This window comes from Castanea sativa, chromosome 1, assembly GCF_040712315.1.
Source record: "Castanea sativa cultivar Marrone di Chiusa Pesio chromosome 1, ASM4071231v1".
Classification (NCBI taxonomy): domain Eukaryota; kingdom Viridiplantae; phylum Streptophyta; class Magnoliopsida; order Fagales; family Fagaceae; genus Castanea; species Castanea sativa.
The window spans coordinates 59,780,019-59,798,539 of record NC_134013.1 but is presented as its reverse complement, the minus strand read 5'-3'; the positions used below and the strand labels follow the sequence as shown (position 1 = coordinate 59,798,539).

General features: G+C 42.7%; 1 protein-coding gene and 1 pseudogene across 1 annotated transcript; both read right to left on the bottom strand.

Annotated features, from left to right (window-relative positions):
• Window positions 1-864: 864 nt before the first annotated feature.
• On the bottom strand, window positions 865-8,909 carry LOC142644661 (receptor-like protein kinase FERONIA; annotated as a pseudogene).
• A 7,525-nt stretch (window positions 8,910-16,434) lies between these two features.
• LOC142631143 (uncharacterized) lies at window positions 16,435-17,361 on the bottom strand. Its single transcript, XM_075805239.1, has one exon. It carries the CDS (start codon window positions 17,359-17,361, stop codon window positions 16,435-16,437), a length of 927 nt encoding a protein of 308 aa, XP_075661354.1.
• Between the last annotated feature and the right edge of the window lie 1,160 nt (window positions 17,362-18,521).

The window sequence follows — 18,521 nt, the reverse complement described above, 5'->3', positions numbered from 1 at the left end:
TTAAATGGAAAATTTATAGGCGCTTCCATTCCTCCCCTAGAAGTCCATATATTATATCTCTACATCTATCAATATCACAAAAATGTGATTTAAATCCAAATTCATCGTGCATAAGTCTACAAACTTTTTACTGTATTGTGCATATTTTTTCCGAGTTATGAATCTTGTTTGGCACATTATCTTTTATCATTTTATGCAACTTCACCGGCAACTTAATCTTTTGCATAAAACACAAGGAATTTTGACAGTTTTTTTTTTAATTATTATTTTTTTAGAAAGGAGAAAAAGAGACCAAGAGAGCAAGCCAAACAAGAGTAACACTAGGTGCACATTTTCTCATAACTCACCACGTGACGAGTTGTGAGGGGTGAAGGTGTGGACCCACCATTCGGCATCCACCCATCATATCTTGTCATGTGGCTAGTTGTGACAAAAGTTGTAAGACTTTTTATATTTCTAGTATTTTCCTGCTAGCAAAGAATTTGAGGAAGGAAAAAAAAATGAATTGTAGAGCTCTCTCTCTCTCTCTCTCTCTCTCTCTCTCTCTCTCTCATGGCACCATATAGTCTTTTCAAAATAGTGTTCCCCAATATCAAATCCCACTTACAAACACCATAGACAAATACCCAAAATCAATTTAATCAAAATATCTAAATCAAAATCAATCTAATGCAAAAACCTTAATTAAAACCAATCCAAGCAAAATAGCCAAAACTAAACCATACTAACACCCAAATTTAAAAGCTCTACTGATAACGATTTCAGCAATTTGATTGTGCCAAGATGCCAAAAGTTGGCAATAGGTAGGTTTGACTATGGGTAGCGGCTTAGTAGGCAATCTAACAACTTTTTTGTTCATGATTTTTATCGACCACTAGGATCCATAGTCTCAGAGAACAATACCCTAGAGGACATGAATCCATCTGAATCCTTACTAGCAAAACTTCCCTGGCTTACTATAGTTACTTGGATGTTGCTATTTGTTCTTGATAGTGAAATAAAGCGAGCTTGAAGGTTTAACAATGGTGGAACAATGATGAAACAGATTGAGTGGAAACAAAGAATCAAAATCTTCTATTAAGCTTTCTCAATCTAATACATAACCTGTATCCACTATTTATACATTACACAGATGATAACTCCTCTAGAAGATTCCATCTAACAAACTCCTAACGGAAAGTACAGTTGTACATCATAAACAAATATCTACAACAAATATTTGGACTCATGGAGGCTTGAGAGAAACATGGTAAGTCCAGAATAGAAGAAGGAAGAGTCTCTGATCAAAATGACATTGCTTGGAGCTTTGCACAAAAAATGCATGAGTCAGTATAAAATGGTGACGTTTCTCATTTAATAAAACACCACCATTTTAAGCACTGTCTTCTTTTAAACCAAAGTGACCGTTGGAACTGTCCTGCTGCTTCTTCTCAAGATCAAATTCAGTGAGTTCAGTAACTCTACTTTCATCCCCCCTCAAAACCAAGGGGTCAATGGACACCATGGTTTTGGAACGCAAGAATAGAATTCGAGAGGAAGAAAGACTCTTTGTAAAAATGTCAGCAAGTTCGTCACCTGTAGCAATATAACAAACCTGAAGATCCTTGCGAAGCACCTTTTCACGCACAAAGTGGTAATCCACTTCAACATGCTTGGTTCTAGCATGAAAAACAGGTTTGGAGGCAATAGCAAGAGCTGAGACGTTGTCACACTAGAGCTTGGAAGCAAAAGAAAGGAAGATGCCAAGATCCTTCAAAACTTGACGAATCCAACAAAGCTCCGTGGCAGTGGTGGCAAGAGCGCTATACTCAGACTCAGTGGAAGAACGAGAAACAGTGTCCTGTTTCTTGGCACACCAAGTAATGGGATTGAGACCAAGATAAACCAAAAAGCTAGCGGTGGAGCAACGATTAAAAGGGTCACTTGCCCAGTCTAAGTTTGAGAAGGCAGAGAAAGAGACAAAGGGCCATGTTGAAAGAAAATCCCCAAATTGGGAGTCCCATTAACATATCTCAGAATGCGTTTGGCAGCAATTAAATGAGCCTCATCTGGAGCAGACAAAAATTGACAGACTTGATGCACAACAAAACTAAGCTCAGGCCTGGTAAAGATCAAATAGTGTAGAGAGCCCACAATGCTACGATCTTCATGAGGGTTAGCAAGCAGAGACCCAGTAGCAGGAACCAATCTAAGGTTAGGTGCAAATGGTGTCTTGGAAGGCTTGGAAGAAAGCACATTGTGTTTTTGAAGTAAATTATGGGCATACTTAGACTGATTGAGGAAGATACCCCTGGAAGTCCTTGTAATGTGGAAGCCAAGGAAATAGTGCAAATTTCCAAGATCCTTAAGCTCAAATTCAGAACTTAATCGAAGAATGAGGGACTGCAAGAATGAAGGGCTGTTACTAGTAAGCACAATGTCATCAACATAAACCAATAGGAAGAACAAGAACTTGCCATGCCTCAAGATGACAAGAGAGGAGTTTGCTAAGGATGCTTGAAACCCCAAATGAAGAAGATGGGAAGAAAACCTCTCAAAATAGGCCCTAATTACCTGTTTGAGACCATAGAGAGACTTTCTCAAGTGATACACATGATTAGGAAAAGCTGAATCCACATAGCTTGGGGGTTGAACCATATAGACCTCTTCCTTCAAGAAACCATGGAGAAAGGCATTTTGAACATCCAATTGCCTGAGAGGCCAATTGAATTGCACAACAAGAGACAAAATGATTCTGACAGTGGAAGGCTTGATCATTGGACTAAAGGTTTCATTAAAGTCAATACCATACTGTTGATGAAACCCCTTAGCCACAAGTCTAGCCTTGTATTTGTTGATGCTGTCATCACTATTATGCTTTAATTTGAAGAGCCACTTACATCCCACAACATTCTGAGTGGGGGAAGGAGGCACCAAGACCCAAGTGCCTTGTCTAATGAGAGCATCAAACTCTTCATCCATAGCAGAACACCACTGCTAATATTGGGTAGCAACTTTATAAGAAGGAGGCTCGATAACTGTGTAATCAATAGGAGCAGCTTTGGACTTAGAGGTGACAAAGGCTTTAGGCTTGAAGATACCAGCCTTAGACCTGGTGACCATAGGATGAAAATTCTGTGCAGACGCTGAAGGCATAGTCACATTAATTGAAGGCAATGACACAGGATTAGGAACAATGGAATTTGTGGTAGGAGGAATAGGGTATGTGGTAGAAGGATTAGAGTCTGAAGGTTGAGTGTCTGGTGGATGGTTGGACAGGAGCTAAGGTATGAGTAGTATTAGTAGGGACAAGACTGACACCAGAGGAGGAAGAGGACTAAATGGGAGATGTCTGAGTAGGGAAATGAGAAAGAAAAGATAACCAATGATCAATAGAAGAAGAAGTAGATGGGGAAGTTGTATGAGAAGAAGAATCAGAGGGTGAAGGGGAGGAGTGTAAGGATAGGAACTCAAATTCATTAAACAAAACATGCCTAGATATATAAATTCGTAGGGTGCATGGATCTAGACAGATATAGCCTTTGGAGTGGGTAGGATAACCAAGAAAGATACATGGTTTGGTATGGGGTTGAAGCTTGTGCTTATTGTAAGGTCTGAGAAAAGGAAAGCATGTGCAACCAAAAGTTCTAAGATGGAGTAAATTTGGTTTTGAATGAAACAAAGCTTCCTATGGGGATTTGTTATAAAGTAAAGGTGTGGGAAGCCTGTTGATAATGTGTGTTGCTGTGGAAACTGCATAAGACTGGTAAGACAAGGGCAGACTAGAGTGTGAGAGCATGGTTAGAGAACATTCTACAAGGTGTCTATGTTTTCTTTCAACTGTACCATTTTGTTGTGGAGTGTGAGGACAAGTTGTTTGATGTAGAATGCCATGACTAGAACAAAAGTGATTAAATGTAGTAGAGTTAAACCCACCCCGACCATCAGTTTTGAAAATCTTAAGAGAAGTGTTTAGTTGATTCTCAACATAAGCCTTGGAGTACTTAAAAATATCAAACACATCAGACTTATTCTTTAGAAGATAAACCCAAGTGAATTTTGAGTAATCATCAATGAAAACAAGGTAATATCTAAAATCATTGATGGACATGATAAGAGCTAGTCCCCATACATTACTGTGAACAAGTTCAAGGGGTTTAGAAGCAACAGAATCGAATTTATTAAAAGGTAATTGATGCATTTTACCACTAAGGCAATGCTTACAATGGCTTGCTGAACATGAAGTAGTGTTATTACAAACATCAGTACAATGAAAAGAAGATAAAGTAGTTCTAAGTACATTGTCACTAGGGTGACCTAGTCTATGGTGCCATAGCAACCACTTATGTGATTTCTGTACATGAAAAGAAGTAGAAGATGAGTTGTGTAATTTTGAAGGAGATGAAATGGACTATGTTGAGGAAGACGTAGTTGAATGTGAGGGTAGATGCCTGGTGAAAAGTTTTGGATAAATTGGGTAAACCCCATTCTCATTCAAGCCATTGTAAAGGATTCTCCCCGTAGGAACATCCTGAATAGTGAGCGCATCAGCATTAAAATGGCAAGAACAATTATTGTGTAAACAAAATTTATGAACTGGAAGAAGGTTCATTGCTATTCTAGGAACATGAAGCACATTTTTAAGAACCAAATCATGAAATTTGGTAGAGATAGAAGCATTACCAATGTGATTAATAGGAAGAGACTGACCATTGCCTACTGTGATCTGATCTGAACTTTTGTATTGTAACTGAACAAAAAGATTGTTGAGGTTAGCAGTGAGGTGATATGATGTACCTGAGTCTGCTAGCCAGGGATCTTGATTGTTGATCAAAGTAGCATTAGAAGCTGAAGCCATTGCAGCTAGCTTGGTTGGTGGATTCTTGCCTTGATAGGAAAAATCCATCCTGTGATAGCAATCAACAGCTATGTGACCTGCCTTTCCACAAATCTGGCAAATAGGTCTTTCATTCTTGAAGGTTTGGCCCCCAAACTGAGTAGTCTGAATTGAATTGTAATTCTGATGAGGCTGAGGAGTGAAGAACTGATGCTAACCTCCACTAGTACTGTTGTTGAACCTTGCTCCACCTCTGCCTCTATTTCCATTATTCCTTCCCTTTCCTCTATTAGAGCCACCACCATGATTATGTGACTGGGTTAAGGATTGTTAGAATTCTTACTGCCAGAAGCAAACATTTCCAGAGAATGTGAAAGACTATTAAGATTCTCTGCCATTGCCTGTTCTTCACTTTATAACATGATTGAAAGTTGTTCATAAGTGATTGGCTCACTCTTGGTGCGAATTGCTGAGCAAAAGTGAGCAAAATCCTTAGGCAAACCTCGAAGAACAATATAAATAAGTTCTTCATTATCCACAACTACTCCAACTGCAAGAAGTTTATCACGAGCTACCTTTATCTTTTGCAGAAAAGTGTTCACTGAATTTGAACCTTTATTGAGACTTTGAAGCTCCAATTTCAGATTGAGAATATTTGCTCTTGAGGTTGTAGTAAACCTTTGTTCCAGAGTATTCCACACTTCCCTTGAAGTGGTGATTCCAACCACAAGAGAGAAAACTTGTGGAGTAAGAGTGGAATTGATTAAAGAAAGGAGGAATTTGTCTTTGATTTTTCAGGTTTGGAACTCTAGATTCACATTTGAGGTCAAGCGTCCTTGAGTATCAAGAAGGAACTGACCAAGTTGAGAAGTAGAACCATCAATGTGCTCTACCAAAGAGTAAGCTTCTAGTATTGTGATCCTGGTGCCTCCATGGAATATAGTTCGTATAATCAAGCTTGATTGCCATCAAGTTTGACATGTTAGAAAGCAGTAATAGTGGTGAAGGTGGTGAAGGTGTTTGAGCAATGGTTTGTGCAGGTGATGGTGGAGTAGAAGTAGCCATGGATTCAGGCTCTAATACCATGAAAGAAAGCAAGCTTGAAGGTTTAACAATGGTGGAACAATGATGAAACAGAGAGAGTGTAACGAAAAATCAAAATCTTCCATTAAGCTTTCTCAAACTAATACATAACCTGTATCCACTATTTATACATTACACAGATGATAACTCCTCTAGAAGATTCCATCTAACAAACTCTAACAAACTCCTAATAGAAAGTACAACTATACATCATAAACAAATATCTACAACAAATATTTGGACTCATGGAGGCTTGAGAGAAACAGGGTAAGTCTAGAATAGAAGAAGGAAGAGTTTCTGATCAAAACGACATCGCTTGGAGCTTTGCACAAACATGCGTAAGTTAGTATAAAATGGTGTCGTTTCTCATTTAATAAAACGCGACCATTTTAAGCACTGTCTTCTTTTAAACCAAAGTGACCGTTGGAATTGTCTTGTTGCTTCTCATGATCAGATCCAGTGAGTTCAGTAACTCTACTTTCAAATAGTTCTCCACTGCAATTAAAAATCCTATCATCACTTTCATTAACATCGGATGTAGGGAAGAGAGGAAGCTCATCATCATCCTTCATGTCAGTTTTAGCCACATCAAGCATGTCATCTTTTTCTTCACACTCTTGCAACTCTAATGCAAACTCAAGACCCCAAACCATGTCATTCATTGATGGTCGTTTGGTTCCATTGACAAGCAAACAACTCACAGTGATCTCGACAAATTTCTTCAAACATTTTGGTGTAATTTGCCCCTTCAAAAATGGATCAACAACTTGATCAAGCTTTCTATTGTGATAGTACTGCAGGACCCACGCTGCTAGGCCTATTGGCTCCTCCTCAATCGCACGTATGATTGGTGGCCTTCCACACAACACTTCACACAATACCACCCCAAAGGAATACACATCAGACTTCACAGTAAGTTGTCGAAAGTGACAATATTCAGGGTCCAAATATCCGAATGTACCCTTAACCACTGTGTTGACATAAGACTTAGACATAGCGGGACCAAATTTTGACAAACCGAAATCAGACACCTTGGCCAACCATTCCTCATCTAATAAGATATTTGTAGTTTTCATATCACGATGAATAATAGTGTGTTTTGCGCCTGTATGAAGGTAGTTCAACCCCTGTGCTGCACCAATACAAATCTTGAGTCGTTGCTTCCAAGAATGTAGTGGATTATTGGAGTTGTAGATATGATCACAGAGGGTCCCATGAGCCATATAATCTTACACGAGTATCATCTCATTACTATCGATACAATATCCGATTAGAGAAACAAGATGGAGGTGGCAAAGCTGAGACAACATCTTGATCTCTATCTTGAACTCTTGCTCTCCTTGTTGAGAACCAGGCTTTAATCGTTTGATCGCAACAGGGGTTGCCCCACCATTAATGTATCCTTTATACACATTACCAAAACCACCAGCACCAATTATGAAAAAGTTGTCAAAATTTTTGGTAGCTTTTTTAATCTCAACGAGTGAAAAGTAATGACACAAACTAGACGGTAGAGTTGAGTCACAGGACTTTGCAATGTCAGAATCTTTGGCTCTCTTGACCAGTCGAAAAATCAAGAATCCGAGAACTGACAATATGATGAAGCCGAAAATTCCACCACTGACTTTTCTAGCGAGGACAATTAATGTTGTTCTGTTATTCTTTGACTCTGTTGAATTTCTCAATGGAAGTGGATCGGGGTTGGGTCCGGCGAGATTGCCACTTTACTTGCTTACTTTGAAGATTTCGATACCGTTCATGATTGCATCATCGTATGTAGTCTTCCAGTCTTCAGGATTTGCTTGTAAGGCCATAGAGAGGTTCAATTTTTTCTCGCCTTCTATGCCAAATATAGATACAGCGTAATCCTTATATACCGGAACACCTTTACTCCCACTCCATTTTATAACGTCGGCTTCTTCCTCAGCGGTTTGATTTGCTATGAAAATAAGAAATACTCGGTCATTCGCACCAATAAGCTCTAGTTGAAACTCGCAGAAGTGCAGCCTAACAAGGTAATAAAACCTAGAATCTACGGGGAATTCCCAAGTTAGGTTGTACATCTTATTGACAGCTTGTATTTCCCCATAGTCCGGGCAGTTCGATAGACAGCTTCCGGTGCAGTCTACGGAGGTATTTTGGTGAACTTAAGTTCAATTGTTGTGTTAACAAGTAGAATAGATGACATAATATCTGTCAAGTACTTTTCGTCCGGACTCCAGCTCCGGAACATTCCAGTGTCTTCAGTGGGTGAGATGTAGTTCCCTCCAACATTTATTCTGTATTCCATCTCGAGAGCAGTTCTATTATTGATGCGGTACAGGTTCTCCTGGCTGATGAAAAGGAACCCTTCAACGTTAGACGGAGTGTAATAGAGATTAGGAGGCATGGACAAGATTTCAATTCCGTTGACAAAAGCGAATGAATTGGAATCGCTTGGAGTGAAGGTTAAATTCTGCCTCAAATCTTCCACGATGTCAATACAGAACTCTCTAAATATTGTATCATCCGGATCACCATCGGCATCTATTGTAAGTGAAGCATTGAAGTCTTGAAGAAGGGTAAAAGTTCTAGCTTTGACAGAGAATAGAGCATTAGAGCGGTCGAAATTGCTGTACATATCTGGGTAGAAGTATAGTCGAACGAATTTTTGGCCGGTAGTGAGTGGGAATATGTAGGTGAATGGGGAGACAGACAAGCGGGCAGTGGTATAGGGTACTTGCGAAGCAGATGAGGATTGCTTAACTGAGTTTGTGGCTAGAGAGGCCTAGTTTTGTGATAGTTCTTGAGGGAAGAATATTGAAATCATATCTCCAGTCCAGGTCCGACCATCTAATGCAGTCGAATTGTCAGAGGAACCACAGTTCAGGATAATATTATCGATTGGTTTGTTAGGAGACAGAGAGTTAATGGTTAATGTGTTGGACAAGCGAAGCAGCAAGAAGGCGAGGTAAAGAGTTGTGAAAGTTAAACATGGTAGGACTATGGTGCAAAGATTCGTGTTGCCCATTGTAGCAGAGACAGGGAGAACGAGTGTGAGTGATTTTCAAAAGAAAATAATTAAAAAGTTATTACAAAAGAATGTGATAATTGATATAATTTGTTCAAGTGGACAAGTTGATTTATTTATAATGATTTTACTAATGTGTGTCCTAAGGGTACACAATAGTATATCATTTTTTGAAAAAGTTTTATCGGGAATTGAAAAAGTATTACAACTGATGAAGCAAAAGTTCGTCAGTCATTATGAGTTTGTCCAGATAGGGCCGATCACACTCCTGCGTCACTACGGAAGCAAGAGCTCATTCAAATGGGCACCGGTGTGGTGTCTGCCACAACGCCTCCGATGCCAAAGTTAGTGCGGAAGAGGGTTTATAACAATAAAAACCAAATAACTCAGTATATTTTGTGGCTATGTCTGTACCTCGTATTGGCGTTGTGAGGGCTTTATATATCCCTCTGGATTCTAGCCGTTGTGGATGGTACTGTGGTGTTAATGTCTTTCTTGATAACGTCTTCAACTAAGTAATGGGATTCAATACGTTTCCAACGGTTCGTCCAGCTGGTTTTGTAACCGTCCGGGACATTATTGGCAGCATTGAATGGTCTTAACATCCTTGTCAGTGATGCAGATAATCGGTCAGGTTTGTCTGTGGAGGCGATCTCGTCCGTGTTTGACTTCATCAGTCCCATTAGTTGCCCCCGGGTTCTATGGTTGTCATGACGTGTCCTGACGATCGTGGAAGATGAAAGGGTTTTTTTTTTTTTTTTTTTTTTTTTTTTTTTTTTTTTTATAGGTGACCTTTGGGATTTCGCGCCGCATTGAATGCATAATGGCGGCGTTATGCTAGTCGTGGTCACGTGGCATGTTACGATTGGAGAGGGCTTATGTCCTCATTGTGTGACCCTTGGGTTTCCCGCCGATTTTCGGTTTTTCTTTTTTGGATTTTTAAACTTCTCTTCTCCTACTTTACTTTTCATTTTCTCCAAGCTTTTAGTTATTTCTCTGAGCGTTTTCTCCCATAGTTTTTCTCTGTCACTTTCTTTCGAGCCGGTGCGTGCTTGGTGTTGGGCTTCTCGCTTTTCTTCTCTGAGGTATGTTCTTCTCCTTTTCCTTCTTCCTGTTCCTTCTTTTTCTTTTCGCAAACATCTAATTTCCTTTTCTTTTCTTTTTGGCCTCTGTTTCTTGGTTTTTGGGAACTTTAGCACTTTCTTATTTTTTTGTATCCTTCTTGGGTGTCCATGGTCAGTAATTTTGAAGTTAGAATAGCTTGCCCTTCGGTTTCCTTTCTTTTTAAGCATTTAGGGGGGGTCCTTAGGTGTTTTCCCAAACCTTGACAATTTCATTTTCGAGGGTAATAGCTTAGGTGTTGTCTTGGGTGAATTGTTTCCGTTGCTTCGTCAATCAGTTGACTGGTTTGAGGGTTTAGTGAGAGAGTAAAGGTTAATGCCTGAGGTTAGGTCTAGTGATCTCGAGACTGGGTTGTTGTCTAGCGGCGACCCCATGGAGGGGGATACGGCCGCGTCGACCCTTAGAGAGGTTAGGGCCTTTCACACCCTTGTGGAGGCGTATGGGTTAGACGCTGATGCCGTGGGTAGGTTTAGGGATAGGTTTCAATTTCCGGAACGGGTTCGTGTTCATCGGCCTACTGACGAGGAGAGGGCTTGCCAATTTTTTCCAGGTGAACTATACTTCTATAAGGCCGCTTTCACTTGTGGACTTAGGCTTCCTGTCCATCCGTTTGTGATGGAGCTTTTAGCTTATCTTGGTATCGTTCCTGGGCAACTTATGCCCAATTCGTGGAGAATAGTGGTCAATTGTATGGAAATATGGTTGGCCACTAATGGGGATATGATCAAGGTGAGTGAGCTTGTCTATTTGTATTGTTTGAAAGAGTCTAAAGAATATGGGTATTATGAGTTAGTACCTTGGGAGAGGAGAACCAGGATCGTCAAGGGTTTACCTTCGTCCTTCAGGTACTAGAAGTCTAGATTTGTCTTTGTGTTCAGGGACGATTTTAAGACCCCCTCTAGCTGGGATTGGGGTGATATCTCTAGATTGCTTCGTCGGTGGGGAACCCCGACTTTAGGTGCGTCAGTATCCTTTCTTGTCTTTTTCACCTTTGTTGAATCCGCTGTTATTGTCATTAACCTCTTTGATTCCTGTGCTATTAAAAGAAGGCCTAAGCTCAAAACCAGGTATAAGGACCGTGTTGAAAAGGCAATTGAGTACTCCCAGACCATCGAAAACTGGGACGACCTAGTAGATCCGCGGACGCTTGCTTTTTACAATCTTGGCCCTAATCTGTCCCCCTACGTTTTATAGAGCATTGACATTGAAGGAAAGTAGAGTAAGCATTAAGTTCGTTAGTCTTAGTGCCCATATCTGTATTCGGTTCCTTTGCTCTTCTATAAGTGTTTCCTTCTTGTAGAAATGACGACAAAGTTTAACAAAGGTATGTACGAGAAGATGCGGTCCAAGAAGGACGAACCACTATCCAATATTGGAAAAAAGGTGGTTTGTGTCAAAGGGAAGGTTTCCTTCGTCACTTCGACTGCTTCAGCTACTCTAGTTGTTTCTAGCGCCGAGACGACGAGGACGACTTCTCTTGCCACCTCGGTTGAAGAGATCCTGACCCCTGCTTCTAAAAGGCCTCGCATGTCTTATAGGGGGAAGGACGATGCTTGCTCATCCATTATCTGGGATGACGAGAGGTTGGTGACGGACAGGGCTCATGAGGTTGCGACCGCAGAGGACCTGAAGGTGTTCTCAGGTTTTCCTCTAAATGAGCTGATGGGTCGTCATCTCCATATGCTCGTCCAGGTAACCCGCTGGTGCTAAGTTTCTTTTTTATTATATATAGGTGTACTAAGGTTAAATTCCTTTGTGTGTTTCCTTCTCTTTTTTTTTTTTTTTTTTTTTTTTAAGTGTTAGGGGAGACCATTCATCTTTCCTCGGAGTACCTTGCTCAGGGGGCTAAGGTTGAGTCCTCGCTCTCTCGGATTAAGGTCTTGGAGATGGAGAACTCGAAGTTGAAGAAGGATTTGGTAGCTTCGATGGAGGATGTTCATCATGCCAGGTAGGAGGTCAAGAAATTGAACTACGAGCTTAAGGTCGAGCAGCAGCTGGTTTTGGAGAAGGACGAGCAGCTTGCAACCGCTAAGGAGAAGATCAAGGTCGTCGCTTCTAGGGCCATTGAGGGTTTCCAACAGACTGAGGAGTACAACTCCATACTCTTCAGCTAGTATTTCAAGGGGTTCGAGCTTTTGAGGAGATACTATATCAAGCACCCTTCTGGAATAGATTTGGAAATGCTGGACATGGAGGAAGTGGACAAGGAGATTTCTGCTGACGAGGCTGCTCAAGCAACGACTACTGACGCTCCCGGAGACACTCCTACCGTTGATGTCCCAGTCGTTGAAGCTCATGCCCTTGGTGCCCCCGCTGACGAAGATGCTGCTCCGGACACTTGAACTTTTCACTTGTTCAAAATTCCCCCCCCCTTTTTTTTTTTGGTGTCTGACGTGTTTTAGGCTCAAATTCCAGAACATTTTTAATTTGCTTTTTGAGAAGAATATTTTTTGCCCAGTGTTTATGGGTTTTTAGATGTAAAAACAAAGGTAATTGCCCGTGGTTTTTGGGCTTTTATAACATCGTATTTACTTACATATGTTGTACTTGTGTGTGCTTCGAGACTCATTAACCTCTTTGACCCGTCAGCAACTTGTATTCGTCAAGGTTGGATCTCTTCTTTTTGACTCAGCCAGTAATGCACATCCGTCTAGGCGGAATCTTATTACTTTAGTGGTTTTTTTTTTTTTTAATCTTTTCGCCTTCTCCAGTAACACACATCCGTCTAGGCGGAATCTTATTACTTAGGCCTTTTTTTTTTTTTCGCCTTCGTCAGTAATACACATTCGTCTATGCAGAATCTTATTACTTAGGCTTTTTTTTTTTTCGCCTTCATCAGTAATGCACATCCGTCTACGCAGAATCTTATTACTTAGGCTTTTTTGTGTTTCGCCTTCGTCAGTAATGCACATCCGTCTACGTGGAATCTTAATACTTAGGTTTTCTCTTAGAGGTTTCCGAGACAATCTCTTGGCTTCGTCGACAATGTACATCCGTCTAGGTGGAATCTTATTGCTTAGCCATATAGGGTTTTCGGGGTTTACTACTGACGAGACCTGTATGAAGACATTAGTTGAATCTTTATTTCATTAATTTTCAGGAATGAGTACATTTTTGTGTTACATCTATTGATGGTATTCCTTCAATTGCTCAATGTTCCAGGGTTGTGGGAGTCTCTGCCCATCTAGAGTTTCCAAGTGATAGCTGCCTTACCAGGACTAATGGACGATTCTATAAGGTCCTTCCCATGTAGGATCGAGCTTTTCTTGGGTGGAATTTTTGGTCGCCGTGGTGACCTTGCGTAGGACGAGGTCGCCTATTTCAATTCGTTTGAGCTTGAACCTCTTGTTGTAGTACTCGGCCATCTTCCGTTGGTACTTCGCCGTCTTGCTGGAGGCCTTGTCTCTTATTTCGTCCAAGCAATCCAGATTGATTTGCAGTTGGTCGTCGTTGTCTTTCTCGCGGAATACTTCTCGCCTGACACTGGCCACTCCCACCTTGACTGGGATTACTGCCTCAGTGCCATAAGTGAGCCTGAACGGTGTCTCTCCCGTTGGGGTTCTTGCCATTGTTCTGTAGGCCCACAAGACATTGGGCAATTCTTCCGGCCAGGCGCCCTTCGCTTCGTCCAGTCTGACTTTGATAATTCTGAGCAGTGTTTAGTTAGTCACCTCTGTCTGTCCTTTCGCCTATGGATGTCCCGAGGACGAGAATTGGTTCCTCATGCTTAGTCCCGAGCAAAAGTCTTTGAATCCCTGGCTGTTGAACTGCCACCCGTTATCTGATATAATCGTCCTTGGAATTCCGAACTTGCAAATTATATTCTCCCATACGAAGCTACAGATCCAGGCCTTTGTGATAGTTCCTATTGCTTCTGCTTTGACCCACTTTGTGAAGTAATCAATAGCAATGAGTAGGAACCTTACTTATCCTTTTCCTAGGGGCAATGGGCCGACGATATCAATTCCCTATTGTGCGAACGGCCACGGGGAGGTTATCGTCGTCAGTTTCTCTGTCGGCAGCCTCTGGACATTCCCGAACCTCTAACACTTATCACACCTCTTAACGAGCTCCACTGCGTCTACCTACATGGTTGGCCAGAAACATCCTGTTCGAATGACTTTGCTTACCAGAGATCTAGACCCAGCATGGTTTCCACAAATTCCTTCGTGGACTTCTTGAAGGATGTACTTGGCTTCTTCTTCGTTGACACACTTCAAGTAGGGCATGGAGAAGCCCCTTTTGTATAAGGTGCCATTCAAAATAGTAAATCTAGCTGCTCTTGTTTTAATCCTCTTGGCCTCTAGGGTGTCGTGAGGGAGGTGCCCATCTTGGAGAAACGACATGATCGGTGCCATCCAGCTATTCACGCTCTAGATGGAAAATATTAGGACTTCTTCGATGCTGCGGCGTTTCTAAATCTCCATGAGTAATTCCCCATTCGTCGGTTTTTCTTCTAACAAGGCCATCTTCGCGATCTCATCTGCCGCCATATTCTGGTCTCTTAGGATCCGAAAGAACTCCAAGTTATCAAACTCCCGGGCTAGATGTTTCGTCAGCTTGAGGTATAACTGCATTCTCTCCTCTTTTGCCTCATACTTTTCCCTGATCTGCCCTATTGCCAATTTCGAGTCACTCTGGATGAGTAGGTTTTTAGCCCCAAGTGTTTTCCCGAGTCTCAATCTCGTCAGTATCCCTTCGTACTCGGCCTCATTGTTGGTTGCTGGGAATTTCAGTTGAACTCCATATCTGAGTTTTTCTCCATCAGGGGTGTTAATGATTACCCCTACTCCCCCCCCCCCTCTTTTGGAGACGAACCTATTAAGTGCAGCAATCCTCCCTGTGAGCTTTTGGACTTCTTTGACGGTCTTCGGCGATGTCATGTTGAGTATTGCTTGTACCTTCTCCGAATTTGCTTCTATCCCTCTTTGGGACACCATGAATCCCAAGAATTTTCCTGAGGCTACCCCGAAAAAACATTTACTAGGATTCAGCTTCATCTGATATTTTCTAAGGGTGCCAAACGTCTCTTCCAAATCATCCAGGTGCATCAATTCGTTTTTGCTCTTGACGAGCATATCGTCCACATACACCTCTATGTTTTTGCCAATCTGCTTTATGAACATCTTGTTTACTAATCTTTGGTATGTTGCCCCTGCATTCTTCAGTCCAAGGGGCATCACCTTATAGCAGTAGAGCCCTTGGCTCGTGATGAAAGCAGTTTTTTCCTGATCTTCCTTAGCCATCTTTATCTGGTTGTATCCTGAAAAAGAATCCATGAACGTCAGTAGCTTATGCCCGGCCGTAGAATCTACCAGCTGGTCTATCCTAGGTAGGAGGAAACTGTCCTTTCACTAGCACGACGTTGGCCAGCCACTCGGGATAATAAACCTCCCGAATGAAGCCTTCTTGCAACAACTTGTTAACTTCGTCGGTGATCGCTTGGCTTCGTTTAGGGGCAAAGACTCATCGCCTTTGTTGGACTGGCTTTCTCCCGGGATCCACGTTCAACTCGTGCTGGATAACCTGGTGTGATATGCCGGGCATATCCTCGTGACTCCATGCAAAGACATCCAGGTTTTCCTTGAGGAATTGAATGAGTTTCGTCCTTATCTCGAGGCTTAAGGTTGTTCCTATCCTCGTTATCTTGGCAGTCTCTCCCTCGACGAGTTCCACTGCTTCCAAAGCTTCTACTTTGTCTTCTTTTTCCTCCTCAATTGTCCACGTGTGGTCCTTCGCAGCTAGTACAGCCTGGTAGCATTCCCTAGCCAAGACTTGATCCCCTTTCACCTCGTCGACACCGTCCTCAGTGGGGAATTTCACCTTTAGGCAGTAGGTGGACGTAGCTGCCTTCCACCTGTTAAGCGTGGGTCTCCCAATGATTACATTATATGAAGAGGGGAAATCTACCACCAGGAAGTCCAATTGACGTGTCAGCTGCTTCGGGTAGGTCCCTACTGTGACTTTTAGCGTCACTAGGCCCTTGGGGTATACCCTATCCCCACTGAAGCTGACGAGGGGGGAGTCAAACAGGCGCATTCTCACAGGATCTAGTTTCAACTGTTGGAAGTCTGGTAAGTACATGATGTCTACGGAGCTACCGTTGTCTACGAGGATCCTCTTGGTGTTGAACCCTTCGATTGTGAGTGTTGTAACCAGGGGGTCATTATGTGGCTGCCTTACTCCTCGAGCATCCTATTCGTTGAAAAACATGTCCCGGTTTGTCCGTCTCTGCTTGAATAGGGGTTCCATATGGACGCTATAGCAGTAGAGCCCTTGGCTCGTGATGAAAGCAGTTTTTTCCTGATCTTCCTTAGCCATCTTTATCTGGTTGTATCTTGAAAAAGAATCCATGAACGTCAGTAGCTTATGCCCGGCCGTAGAATCTACCAGCTGGTCTATCCTAGGTAGGAGGAAACTGTCCTTTCACTAGCCCGACGTTGGCCAGCCACTCGAGATAATAAACCTCCCGAATGAAGCCTTCTTGCAACAACTTGTTAACTTCGTCGGTGATCGCTTGGCTTCGTTTAGGGGCAAAGACTCGTCGCCTTTGTTGGACTGGCTTTCTCCCGGGATCCACGTTCAACTCGTGCTGGATAACCTGGTGTGATATGCCGGGCATATCCTCGTGACTCCATGCAAAGACATCCAGGTTTTCCTTGAGGAATTGAACGAGTTTCGTCCTTATCTCGAGGCTTAAGGTTGTTCCTATCCTCGTTATCTTGGCAGTCTCTCCCTCGACGAGTTCCACTGCTTCCAAAGCTTCTACTTTGTCTTCTTTTTCCTCCTCAATTGTCCACGTGTGGTTTTCCTTCGCAGCTAGTACAGCCTGGTAGCATTCCCTAGCCAAGACCTGATCCCCTTTCACCTCGTCGACACCGTCCTCAGTTGGGAATTTCACCTTTAGGCAGTAGGTGGACGTAGCTGCCTTCCACCTATTAAGCGTGGGTCTCCCAATGATTACATTATATGAGGAGGGGCAATCTACCACCAAGAAGTCCAACTGACAGGTCAGCTGCTTCGGATAGGTCCCTACTATGACTTTTAGTGTCACTATGCCCTTGGGGTATACCCTGTCCCCGCTGAAGCTAACAAGGGGGGAGTCAAACGGGCGCAATCTCCTAGGATCTAGTTTCAACTGTTGGAAGTCCGGTAAGTACATGATGTCTGCGGAGCTACCGTTGTCTACGAGGATCCTCTTGGTGTTGAACCCTTCGATTGTGAGCGTTGTAACCAGGGGGTCATTATGTGGCTGCCTTACTCCCCGAGCATCCTCTTCGTTGAAAAACATGTCCCGGTTTGTCCGTCTCTGCTTGAATAGGGGTTCCATATGGACGCTATAGCAGTAGAGCCCTTGGCTTGTGATGAAAGCGGTTTTTTCCTGATCTTCCTCAGTCATCTTTATCTGGTTGTATCCTGAAAAAGAATCCATAAACGTTAGTAGCATATGCCCTGCCGTAGAATCTACCAGCTGGTCTATCCTAGGTAGGGGAAACTGTCCTTTCACTAGCACGACGTTGGCTAGCCACTCGGGATAATAAACCTCCCGAATGAAGCCTGCTTGCAACAACTTGTTAACTTCGTTGGTGATCGCTTGGCTTCGTTCGAGGGCAAAGACTTGTCGCCTTTGTTGGACGGGTATTCTCTTGGGATCCAAGTTCAACTCGTGCTAGATAACCTGGTGTGATATGCCGGGCATATCCTCGTGACTCCATGCAAAGACATCCAGGTTTTCCTCGAGGAATTGAACGAGTTTCGTCCTTATCTCGGGGCTTAAGGTTGTTCCTATCCTCGTTATCTTGGCAGTCTCTCCCTCGACGAGTTCCACTGCTTCCAAAGCTTCTACTTTGTCTTCTTTTTCCTCCTCAATTGTCCACGTGTGGTTTTCCTTCGCAGCTAGTACAACCTGGTAGCATTCCCTAGCCAAGACCTGATCCCCTTTCACCTCGTCGACACCGTCCTCAGTTGGGAATTTCACCTTTAGGCAGTAGGTGGACGTAGCTGCCTTCCACCTGTTAAGCGTGGGTCTCCCAATGATTACATTATATGAGGAGGGGTAATCTACCACCAGGAAGTCCAACTAACGGGTAAGCTGCTTCGGATAGGTCCCTACTATGACTTTTAGCGTCACTATGCCCTTGGGGTATACCCTGTCGCCGCTGAAGCTGACGAGGGGGGAGTCAAACGAGCACAATCTCCCGAGATCTAGTTTCAATTGTTGGAAGTCTGGTAAGTACATGATGTTTGCAGAGCTATCGTTGTCTACGAGGATCCTCTTGGTGTTAAGCCCTTCAATTGTGAGCGTTATAACTAGGGGGTCATTATGTGGCTGCCTTACTCCCCGAGCATCCTCTTCGTTGAAAAACATGTCCTGGTTTGTCCGTCTCTGCTTGAATAGGGGTTCCATATGGACACTATTTACTTGTCTCTAGCATGCTTTCTTGAGAGACTTGTATGATCCCCCCGTAAATGGCCCTCCTGCGATCGTAC

What these genes read in the sequence shown, in the direction of transcription:
- LOC142631143 (XM_075805239.1), bottom strand. Translation starts at nt 17,361, where the DNA reads ATGGAACCCCTATTCAAGCAGAGACGGACAAACCGGGACATGTTTTTC.